This window comes from Arthrobotrys flagrans, assembly GCF_004000055.1.
Source record: "Arthrobotrys flagrans strain CBS H-5679 chromosome Unknown unitig_15, whole genome shotgun sequence".
In the NCBI taxonomy this organism is placed as follows: Eukaryota; Fungi; Ascomycota; class Orbiliomycetes; order Orbiliales; family Orbiliaceae; genus Arthrobotrys; species Arthrobotrys flagrans.
Window position 1 is genome coordinate 1,779,547 of NW_027137545.1, and position 11,191 is coordinate 1,790,737.

The 11,191-nt window shown below is 46.4% G+C and overlaps 2 protein-coding genes across 2 annotated transcripts; both read right to left on the reverse strand.

Moving 5' to 3' along the window:
- Positions 1-2,891: 2,891 nt before the first annotated feature.
- On the reverse strand, positions 2,892-4,977 carry DFL_000453 (uncharacterized protein; the record flags this gene model as incomplete). Its single annotated transcript, XM_067633638.1, has 5 exons — positions 2,892-3,004; positions 3,069-4,206; positions 4,260-4,448; positions 4,518-4,861; positions 4,914-4,977. The coding sequence occupies 5 exons, from the start codon at positions 4,975-4,977 to the stop codon at positions 2,892-2,894; spliced, it is 1,848 nt and encodes a 615-aa protein (XP_067494989.1).
- A 1,317-nt stretch (positions 4,978-6,294) lies between these two features.
- DFL_000454 (uncharacterized protein) lies at positions 6,295-10,691 on the reverse strand (the record flags this gene model as incomplete). Its single annotated transcript, XM_067633649.1, has 8 exons — positions 6,295-6,646; positions 6,713-6,901; positions 6,990-7,134; positions 7,219-7,541; positions 7,618-8,596; positions 8,665-9,773; positions 9,841-10,423; positions 10,490-10,691. 8 exons carry the CDS (start codon positions 10,689-10,691, stop codon positions 6,295-6,297), a joined length of 3,882 nt encoding a protein of 1,293 aa, XP_067494990.1.
- Between the last annotated feature and the right edge of the window lie 500 nt (positions 10,692-11,191).

Consider the following 11,191-nt stretch of genomic DNA (forward strand, 5'->3'; position numbering starts at 1 on the left):
TTTGTCTTTGATATTTTGATTTTTGGGAGCTCAGGAGAGGTGGCCGTTGTGATGATGAGAGTCACTTTCGAGAAGGTTATGTTGGATATTGGTCAAGACAACACAGAGTGGCAGCCGGCCATGAATTCGCTACCGGGGGCGTTAGTGAGTGAGGGACTTTGTAATCGGAAATATGCGGTTAAAGGATGTCTAAACAGGCCACATCGTTAAACGGATGTCTACGTAGCCGGCTCCTAACAGCCGTTGGTATCGATATCGCTTCTGTGTCGGAGCTGAAGACCCAGAATCGGCTATGGAATACGGAGGATTTTATGCGAGAAATACCGATTTGAATCACAAGCCTTTTGGACAGTTTGCCATCATTGGAAATACAAGCATCTACCTTGTCACAGAGATATTTTCTATATTATAGTAGACGCGGAGTAATTCCGAATATGGGTTTCGAAATGGATGTAAGATGACGACTTGCTGCTCTTTGAAGTCTGTGCTTTTTTTTTGGGGGGGGGGGACCGTTTTTAAGGAACATGGGCTCGCTTGTTCACCGCCTTGTGATCGAGAATCTGAGACATTTGTGATTTAGGTGTTTTCTTCATTTTTCTGGGCCCCCTTTAGTGCTCATTTGTCAAGTAAGTGGGTGGAAATTATATTAACCTATTGGGTCGGATTGGATAATGCAATGAGAGGAGTCTCAGTTAAGCATTGGAGTGAGACGTACCGTGTACTGGTTATGCAAGTTAGCAAGCCTTATGCGGCTGGCTTGATGCTTGTGGCGCAAAAGGTGGTACGTTAGACTACGGATGATCTTCTTCGTTTCGACTGGTATGATGATTCGGAGGGAGAGCTACCGAATAAGACTTGGCGTTTGGGTATTCGAGCGTTTCGCTTTGCTTTGTGGGGAGCCAGTATCCCACCCTATGGACCGGAGGTTGGTAACTTGAGGATTGTTAGGGTGCAGCGATAAAAGCGTTGTCTATCACCACTTGGGTCGGGCGCGGGCTTGCAATGAGGACAGGATATATTATCTGATCTATGGCGTTGCATTGCTGTTGTAATTACTCTTTCACTCGGAAACAAATCGCTCACGATCTCTATCAACCGGACCACCAGGAATTCCAATCAACCCGCTAACCCCATTGATAGCACCGATCGATCAAATCGTAGTGGTTACTGCTGCAAGAAATCAAGACATGCATATATACGAAAGTCTCTCAGCATCAACCGATCGACTTGATTAATTCCGCTCCGTAGTATTATCCCTCTGTCTCTCGCCCTAAATACGCGGCGTATACGTGTATGCCGTTCATTCCTCGACAGACCTGTCTCGGTCATACCCAAAAATCAGACATCCATTCCTATGAACTTATGTATGACCCGTGCGTAAGTATGAATGTGTCTCAGACCTGCCTTTCCGAGACATGCATGAGAGGCGGTGTCTCAGTTCCTTTCGGCAGGGGTTGGTAAGCTTGGAGGTATATGGAGCGATGGAGAGGTGAGTCGGTATGTCGGTGTATCGGTGGTTTGGTGGGTCAACCGGGTAGAGGGGGTCCGTGTTCGGCGTGGGTTTGTGATGGGATCTCGCTGGCCTCGAAGCCTCTACAGCGGTTTTGATAGCAATCTCTTGCCAATTTCACAGATTCGTTCAGAAGACTCGAGGGCAAGACGAGCGAAAGACGCCTGATCGTTTCTGTTAACTATGGTAGACCTCGAGAGCCCGGGGGTAATGTTTTCGGTAACATGGAACCTTAATAACAAACGGTCCTGCTGACCATAAGCTGACGCGCCTGGTGACGAGATAACTGCTAGGTACTCGTATTTGAGTTTTCCGATCAATCTTTCAGTTAGGAGGCTAGCATTATTTACGGGAATGGATATCGGTACCGGTATATCACGAAATGGGCCGGAGACATCTTTTCTGACTCATCTGAACTCGATATCGATCGGATCAGCCATATCCTTGGTATGTATTTATCGAGCGCCTAAGATATATCGATAGCGAGAGCACATGCATGGAATGCCCAACCAGAACAGGACGGTTTACTCTAGTTTTGTGGATATAGCTTTCTTGAGACAATAAATCTGTAGAACTGTTCCTTCTGTATATGCAACCGTCTATGGCGCTAAGATTATCCGGGCAGGTGTGGGGCCCAGGGAAAATCAATCGATCTCGTGAAACCCGCCGTCTAGAAAACTTTCGATACTGACCTTCGGTTGGATGGGTTTCACAACCGACGAAAGGTGGTGGACCTGCTATCCAAACACGTGCCCTAAAGAACTCGTGCACGTCCGGTTGCTGCACAATATATCAAGCTTATTCGGACATACTCGAGAACGGAACTTATAGTTCCAGTGAGAGATCTACCAATATCTCTTGGCTAATATTCGAAGCTCTGAACTCGCGGCTAACAATTCTAGCGGTCGGAATCAACTGCCGATAAGATCCACGGCCGCTTGGCTTAATTTCAAAAGCACTTTAATACGCTCATCAATCCAGCCGACGCTTCGAATTCGAAATCGTGGTTGGAAAGGGATTTTTGTAAGCCGAGAAATATGGAGTTTTGAGAATCGGTGTGCCAAGGTACTATACAGCCTGCGCCGTGCGCCGCCATACCTAGACTCGGTACAGTTCTGCGAAATGTCGACGTGGATTTATCGGAAGTACAAACCTTATTTCTATGGTCTTTGAGTTTGCTGAAGCTGATGGTTCAGCTGGATCTGGGATGCGAAATACGAACACTCGAAATCGTTCAAAAAGTGGATAGTCAGATGTAACTTGTTAAATATTAGAGTATGCAAATCATTAAACCAAATCAGAAACCCCAGGCACCAACTGCTTGAATCTTTCGTTGGCCCCCTATAAATCACGGCGCATCTGTAGTTGATAATTTTTTTTCTTAAAAATTTTGGATACCCAATTCCTCAGCCAGAATACAGGCTGCCTTCTCTCCAACAAGGAGGGCAGTCGCGTAAGTGTTGCCGGAGATATTCGACGGCATGATCGAGAGATCTATTTTTCAAAATTTTGTTAGCCATGTGGATAGTGGTAACTCGGAGGACCATGCGAAACTTACCGGCGACCTTTAATCCCTCGATACCGTAAACATTCAACTTGCCGTCCACAACTCCACCGTCCTTAAGCGGCTTCATAGCACAAGTACCACAGCTATGCCACGTCGTCGCTACGGTATCCCTAATAAAGTCCTTGATCGCTTCATCGTCTTCCGCGTCATACTCTGTCACCGCACCGTTAGCAGTGGGGTAATCCCACTTGCTGCCTTTGCTACCCTCTCTAAACTTTGGTCCCCAAATGACGTTCTCGGCTCCTCCGGCGAACGATTTCATCCGACGGACGATCTCGCGTTGACGTTTATACCCAATCACTAGGGCGTCGAGATCCCAATCATCACTGAGGAATCCGCAGTCGAAATCCGTTCTGTCGTTCACATCCGGACCAGTGACATGGATGTATCCTCTACCGTAAGGGTAGGAAAGAAAGATACCGCACGTCATGTATTGTGAGACAGGGAGGGCGGAGTGATCACCAATATGGGTTGGACCGAAAATGACAACCATGAGCGGGCGTTCGGGACGAGATTCATAATCGCGCTTCCACAGCTTTCCGAAGGATTCAGGCGCGGATGCGATTTCTGCTTCACTAGGACGGACTTTCGCGGCGATATCCATGGCCGACCAGGCGATATAATTTGAGCACCCTGGTTTGGAGAATGCATCGATTTCGTCGTCGAAACTGCGACGCCCGTCGAAGAAAGGGTCGAATGACTCTTCTTCTGTTAGGGTGGAGTTGTAGGCCATGACGAATAGGTTATGGTCCGTGTAATTCGTGCCCACGCCGGGGACTTCGGAAACAACTGGGATACCGGCTTTATCAAGAACTGATTTGGAACCGATACCCGATCGCTCGAGGATACAGGGTGTGCTTAGTGAGCCCGCGGAGACGACGACGTATTTACGAGCTTTGATTACTTTGGGAGTGGCGAGGGCTTCGGTTGCTGGAGTTATACTTTTGACGGAGATGTTTGGGATGCATTCGACTCCAGTGGCGCGGCCGTTGGAGGTGATTACTTTGACGACTTTATGCTCGGTGAGGACTTGTAAGCCTGTGCAGTTTGATTCTAGGATAGGGTGGAGGAGGGCGTGAGCGGCATCTTGACGGCGGCCAGTGGTGGGGTGGATCCATTTAAGCCATTTCTAGAGATGATGGTTAGTATATAAAATTTCACATGCGGGGAAGGTAAACGCACCTGCATGCCGTTGGCTTCTGTAAAGTTATTCGCATCGGGAACTTCCTTAAGCCCTGTTTCGGCGGCGGCGCGGATACAGTCGTCTTGGAACCCCTTCGATCTGTACCCACCATGTGAAACATGGAAGGGACCTTCATAGCCATGTAAGGACTTGTCGACACCCGGGTGGTCATTGTGGAATGTTTCCGTCTATGTGCTTTCATCAGAACAATGCTATATAAAAGGCTAAGGTTAGAAGGATTGAAGCCTTTGAAATACCTTCTTAAACAACGGAAGTAAATCCTTCCCCGTCCACCCCGCAGTGTTCCAATCGTCATAGTCAATCCCCTGACCACGAGTATACATCATAGCATTGATACTCGAGCTACCACCCAAACAACCTCCAATTGGGACAACAGCTTCCCGACCATTAAGCTTCTCGCTCTTGTTTGCTTTATGGAAGGTAGTAGTTTGCGCGCCAGGTATTAGATGGGTAAGGTACATGGCGGGGTGAACGATGTTTGGGACATCTTTATTGTTGATCCCGGCCTCGATGACGAGGATTGAGAGGGAGGGGTCGGCGGCGGCGAGACGGCCTGCGAGTGTACAGCCGGCGGATCCACCTGTTGAAGTGTAAGTATAGTTAAACAGTATAGCGTAGAGGGTATGACGTACCTCCGGCGACAATAATGTCGACCTCTTCTGGGAAGTGTGAGGGGTTATTCGAAATGTTAGACATTTTTAATAGATGAGATGTGGATTGAAGACTAGAAAGCCGTTAATGTCGTTCACACGAGAATTATCTCTCCAAGCTGGCTGAAAACGCTTCTTTGGGAGACTATTATCCAGCTCTGGAACGGGAAAGGAGACCGGCATATATAACTCGAAGCCTAGTGTAGCTCGCGCCTTGTCACAAGATCAGAAGTCTAGCGACAAGGCCACCTGGTAGCATCCATGGCTAACAAAAAAGTATCCTAAAAGGAAGTATTTCAACCGACCCAGTTTCCCCAGCTTCCCTAGAAAACTCAACTTTGTACTGGAGCTAAAGAAAGGGAAGGTGCAGAGTAACTTCGAATGGTTTAAATTTCTCTAGCGTTGGTAAAGATTGGCGGATAGAAACCCCTCGTTTGTGGGGCCGCCAGTTTTTGGGCCTAGCCTCGATCTAAAAAGGATCTTCGGAGAAGCACGCAACGGACGGCAACCACCGTGCGGCCTAGTCGGACCAATGGAAAGAAGTCAGGGAGGCCGGGAGGCTTGCTGCTAAGGGCCATCGTACGCGAATATATAGACCTCTGTGCTCCGTTATGCGAGCTGTTTAGGCAACTCCAAGACCGAGCTCACAAAGTCTACATCTCATCTGGGTGCAGGTTTTGTGTTGCATGTTGGTGACATTGGTTGGCAATCGTGCTGGGAGGGCATGGAAACATTCCTGTTTGTAAGGCTGATTAGCTTCATAGCTCTTAATATAATGTCTATGAATGAAGCTATTTCTCCACTGAATCCTAAAATGTTATCGCTATATGGTTGATGGTCGGGTCCTTGCGACTTTTCTAGCGAGGGGGATATCAACGTGGAGAAGGTACCTACTTGGAGTCGGTTCTAGCTAGCGTAGCGGATTCTTTGACCCTACCAAGCTTGGAGCTTGTGATCAACTAGGCCATGGGCAGATGTGTAACTTTTGGCATTAACTACTAAAATATTTCGAGATATTATACTTACACGGTTTGGCGGTGTGCCATATTAATATAAGACGACGTATACCCCTCTAAGGCCGAGATGAGCATTTCAGGAAGTAGAGTTTCTAGGGAGATCGATGTGTATTGTTATATTCATGAGGATTGCACTCTTAGCAGTGAGATTTGTAAAAGCAGCTGTAGGGACTTCATGACGTGGTATAGGGACACACAATACGATGATCGAGATCTTGATAAAGAAGCTAACATAATATCCGCGAAGAAATATTTACACAAGCCCATCCGGATAGACGCGTTGAGAGCATTGATCTCACTCGGACCAGCCGTTATCACAATACATTTTTTGGATGCATACATACTGATCAAGGGGTTAACCGTTCTCTTTGGGGATACGCGACCTCGGGACAATCCCGCACGCGATTGGAGGCAGCGTCCCACTCCTCATATAAATTCTCATAGTATTCCCAAGTGGAATATAATTCTGTTAGATGGAGAGACTCGGTGACTAGTTGTGGAGCTTCGGGATCCAGTGACTTTGCTGCCTCCCACGCAAAGTTTCCGTATGTCAGTGCAGCGACATTGCTTCCGTTTGATGATAGATTTTTGTAGGCATAGGCTAGTTTGGAGTTAATCCAGGAACGATTTCGCGTGGTGCATGATTCTTCAGAATCCGTATTACTTGGAATGTGATTTAGTGCGGATTCTAAACGGTTTCTGGTGAATGGGAGTTTTTGGTTAGTCACAACTTTAACCAGACTGATGACCCCTGTTTTAACATACATCGCTTTGTTCCATTGTTTGAGCCGGAGTAAAATATATCCTTGCTTCGCCTGCATAGCCGCAAGATGCGGTTCTGTGGGTTGGGGGCATTTGATAAACGACATTTCTGCGTCCTCATAGCAAGATAGTGCATCGGAGTAATTCTGCTGCAGTAGATGGCTTTCGCCCTCGGCGTACTTGAATAACCCTCTATAAAATAATACATTAACAACACAGGTATTGAATGAGTCGACTCGAGGTGGGATAGGAGAAGAGGAAAGATGAAAGTCATGCTTACAATATACAGCCAGCGGGGCTTTCCATCTCCTGGCAGGCATTTTGGAGACACTGAATCGATTCTTGGATTTTATTTTGGTTACGCAAACACACAGCCACGTCCACCTGGCATGCATGCATATTAACTCTATCATGGATGCGCAGAGCTAGGTTTCTGTTAGCTCTATTCTTTCTTTGGCTTGATTTCGTGCTAAAGCATTCTGTGCTAATAAAAATTATGATAAACCTACGTCTATCTATATTGGTAGATTGTTTGGACTTATTGGCAACAACCGCTTGCTGATAATTCCACAGAACTTTGTAGTGTCGCCTGGCGGCTTCAATCCATTTTATCGCATTTTCGTCATTATTTTGCAACAATTCATTTTCCCCGATAAAGTCGAGAGAGTCTGCGATTTCGCCAATGTATTCTTCCGTCTGGATAGATACCTCTGGAACGATATACATGGGTGAATCTACAACTGGACTCAAGATACGTTTTAGCGTTATCATAAAAAGTACGAGTACTTTTTCTTGGTATTTGCTGATCGGTTGCTGACCAGAAGTCCCAATACTGTAACCGTATAAGCAAGTCTGGTTTTAGAAAATAATCTCTTAATATTTTGTTTGCTGGTGGAGAGTGTACTCACTTGAGGGCAGCGTGAAGAACTCTGATAAATTCAAAGTGGCACTCAACTTCATAACTTATGTAAGACGAGGAGAACGAAAAATCGACGCCTGAAATTGCGGTAACTTTCTTAACTAGAGGCTCCAGATGACGGAAAAATTCGGTGGTAGTGAGTCGTAGTTGCGAATTACCATGAGCGTCGAAAACATTAAAAAGCCAAGAAGCAATCTTGCGAATGGTATCAAACTTCTTTTTTGGGGACATTCTTAAGATGTAGCTTGCTTGTGCTAGCTTTGTTATCTTGAGCGTATTTTGATCGGATAAGTTCGGTGCGAGTACTAGTGGAAGATTGCTGTCTTCTAGATGTCCCATTTTATTAGTTTTCGAGCAGTGTGTCTCGTAGAGGTATTGGTCGGCTAATCGAAAGCATTTGAAACTGCGACAGCCGGGACTTAAAAAGGCAGCCACATCTGTCATTGTTCTGCGGGTTGACCAGAAGCCTGAGGGTTCAAGGCCATCCATATCTATATCCCAGCTACTATCCCGCCTTTTGAATTCGTCCCACATAGCTTGATACAATGGTATTTTGCCATCTAAACCGTGTGTCGGAATTCTGTATCCCTGCTCAACCGTGCATTCCTTTCTGATACGCTCGCGAGTATAATCGTGCGCCAGAGCTCCCAGAGTCGTATATTCTTCGGCTGCGCGTTTCATAAATGCTCGGATCTCAACAGGAAGAAGGTCGAGCGGTTTGACGAACTTGAGAAATTCTGCTTCCGTCGGTTCTGTTAAGTGTTTATGACTATGCGGATAATATTTTCGCGCCGCCGCAACAGCCTGGGTGTCGGTAAATAATCCAACTTCTATCGCAATTGCACTTTCTGTTTCCGGTTTTAGTCGTGTCGTAACTATCACAGTCCCTCTGGGGTTTGTTAGCGGTGGTAGTTCGGAAAGGCTATGCAGTTTTAGTACGTCGTCGAGGATTAAAACCCAAGGGTCATCTATATTTCAAGATATATTCATTAGTAGGTATTGTGGAGCCCGAAAGAAGAAGTGCTGGAAAGCTGACCTGTTAGTGCTAGCCAATTCCACATTGCCACTTCCTTTTCCTGTGTGGTACTCCGATTGTTATGCCATAGGGCTATCTTCGCTTTTCTGGAAAGGCTAGATAAGCCGCAACGAATGTTCTGGTCTTCATTTGCACGTATGAATATTTTGTGCGCATTCTGGCCACTGGGTAGATGTGGCGCACGGTTCATGAAATCTAGGGCTAACTCAGTTTTGCCGCATCCTAGACCACCCCATAAGATTACTATAGGCGTTTGTCTCCCTTTCGTCATCCCAATGCTTTTCAGGACCTTAGCCGTTATCTCTTCTCTCTCGATAAAGTCATGGTTCACTAAACTGAATGAGTGGCTTGGATCGAAAGATGGTGGGTAGCAATAAACTAATTTGTTATTGCCGGGGGAGGTGCTCATTGGGCTACTTAGAGAGCGGGGTATCGATTGTGAGATTTGCGGGTTTGTCGCTGGACGAATTCGAGTGGTCGCATTCCTAACGGTTTCTGGTATTGCCAATAATGATGGAGAATATGTGCCCCTCACGGGATCTGAGGCCGGCACTGTTATGTGGGCCGAATCTTCTAAACTCTTAAACTCATACCAGTCACTGTTGTGAAGATCCGATGGAGATATCGGCAAATTGTAGACCGCGATATTTGATATCGTGACAATACTTTGTTGGGAAAATATTGAATAGGTTACGCCTCGGGAGGACCCGTCACGGCTGATAAAGCTTGCTCTTGGGTCGTCGTTATGTACTCTGAGGTAAGGCCCGGAATTTTTCAGGATTTCCTGAAAGTCGGAATGGCTAATGCGAGATTGTGTATCCTTTGAACTTTCTTCGCCGTCTTGATTTGCGGTTGCCGTTCTGGCGCCTGTCCGGTCTAAATTTATGGGTCCAAACACTGGTAAATTAATCACTGGATTGCCATTTTCGCTATCATCGTGGCAATGGACGTCGTCGTCATACAGTGAGATGTTAGTGCTGTGGACGCCATAGATAGTTCTCGAGGCTGTGCTCACGCGCCTTTGGAAATGCGCGAGGATGTCAGGGTCTTCTGAAACTGTTTGCTCAATCTGTTTGGAAAACGAACGTCTCTTTTCTTTGGACGAGTGCCTGTGCGACCGGAAGTTAAGTTAGACCGGAATAAATAGGGCAGATAGCACCGCTCCATGGTACGTACGATGGTGCGCTTAAGACCTGGATCATCAAGAGAAGTGAAATCTTGTGGCTATTAAGCCGTTCAATCAACTTTTCTATCGTCTTCTCATGGTACAGCCATTTGGCACGGACTAGACCCTTAATACTAAGAGTCCTTGGATCCCGAGCAAAAGCCATTTCTTTCTCTAGCTTCGAAAAGCATAGCATAATCCCCTTGATGGTTACTTCAAACCTCTCCATGGATATCAGCGGGGGTATCGCACTCTCTCGGGCGCTTTGGCTTTCGAGCAATTTATGAAGTCCGTCGATAATGGCAATTGTTTCGCCCATTTTAGTCGCGACAGCTGTCATGGAGTCTGGAGCATCCTTGATGGTGCGTATGAACCCGTAAAGCCATTCTACTGTTTTAGTACCATTCGTTATAAGACCGAATACCGCCGCGGCGATTGTTACTGACGACATGGTCGTGCTTTCCAAAGTTTTCTGGCCTGATCGCTTGGCTCGGCCTCCGCGGATGTAGTTGTGATGAAGGATGAGGGTAGGGATGAAGTTATGAATCAGTGTAGGGGAGCTTCCAAGCTGAACTTGTGACGTTGGTAGCGATACTTAATGAAGACACAAAATTGATAGCAAGAGACTATAGGGGAAAGTTAATATCGTGTCCCACGCACGCTGGAAGTTTTCGTAGCTCGATCGGAGAAGACTTGTTAGTTTCATTGGCAAGGCGTCTTCGATCCACCGTTCGTCAAACATCGCATCTCGATTGTGCTTAGGCGCTTGTGGTGGGTCTTCCAGATCGAAGGCTGCGAGATTTGGTTCCAAGGATCCGGTATCCACACCTGCAAAGGCGGAATGTGTATATGACACCGCCATATCTGCCTTGAAATTTTCGTGTTGTATCTCTTGTTTTCTTGGACACCATAAAATAATACCGATGAATTCTCAACATTAATTGAATTGTTCAATTTTGAACGAAATGGATGACATCTAGAACGATTCGAGACCGTACCATTATAATCATGACTGTTGCCGGCCCACGATGATGAAAATGTGTTGTTCGTGTGTCTTTTCAATTCCTGGCGCTTCCTCAAACAGGAAGAGCTAAATCAGGATCGCTGCATTCAAAATGCAAAGTTCTTACCCACTTTGGGAAATGAGGGATTAAGCCTCAACTCGGACTAGATGCGCACAGCCACAAGAGCTCGGTGAACTTTCGAAACTCAGAGGATTTTCCCTGATTGATTGACGTGATGAAGTACCCGCCAAAGGCTGTAAAATGCATGGATATCGAGACTGGGAATTTTATCGAAGTTATATATGTGTCGTCCCGGATGAGAGGGTCCTCTTGTCACTCGGAATATGGATGATGGATA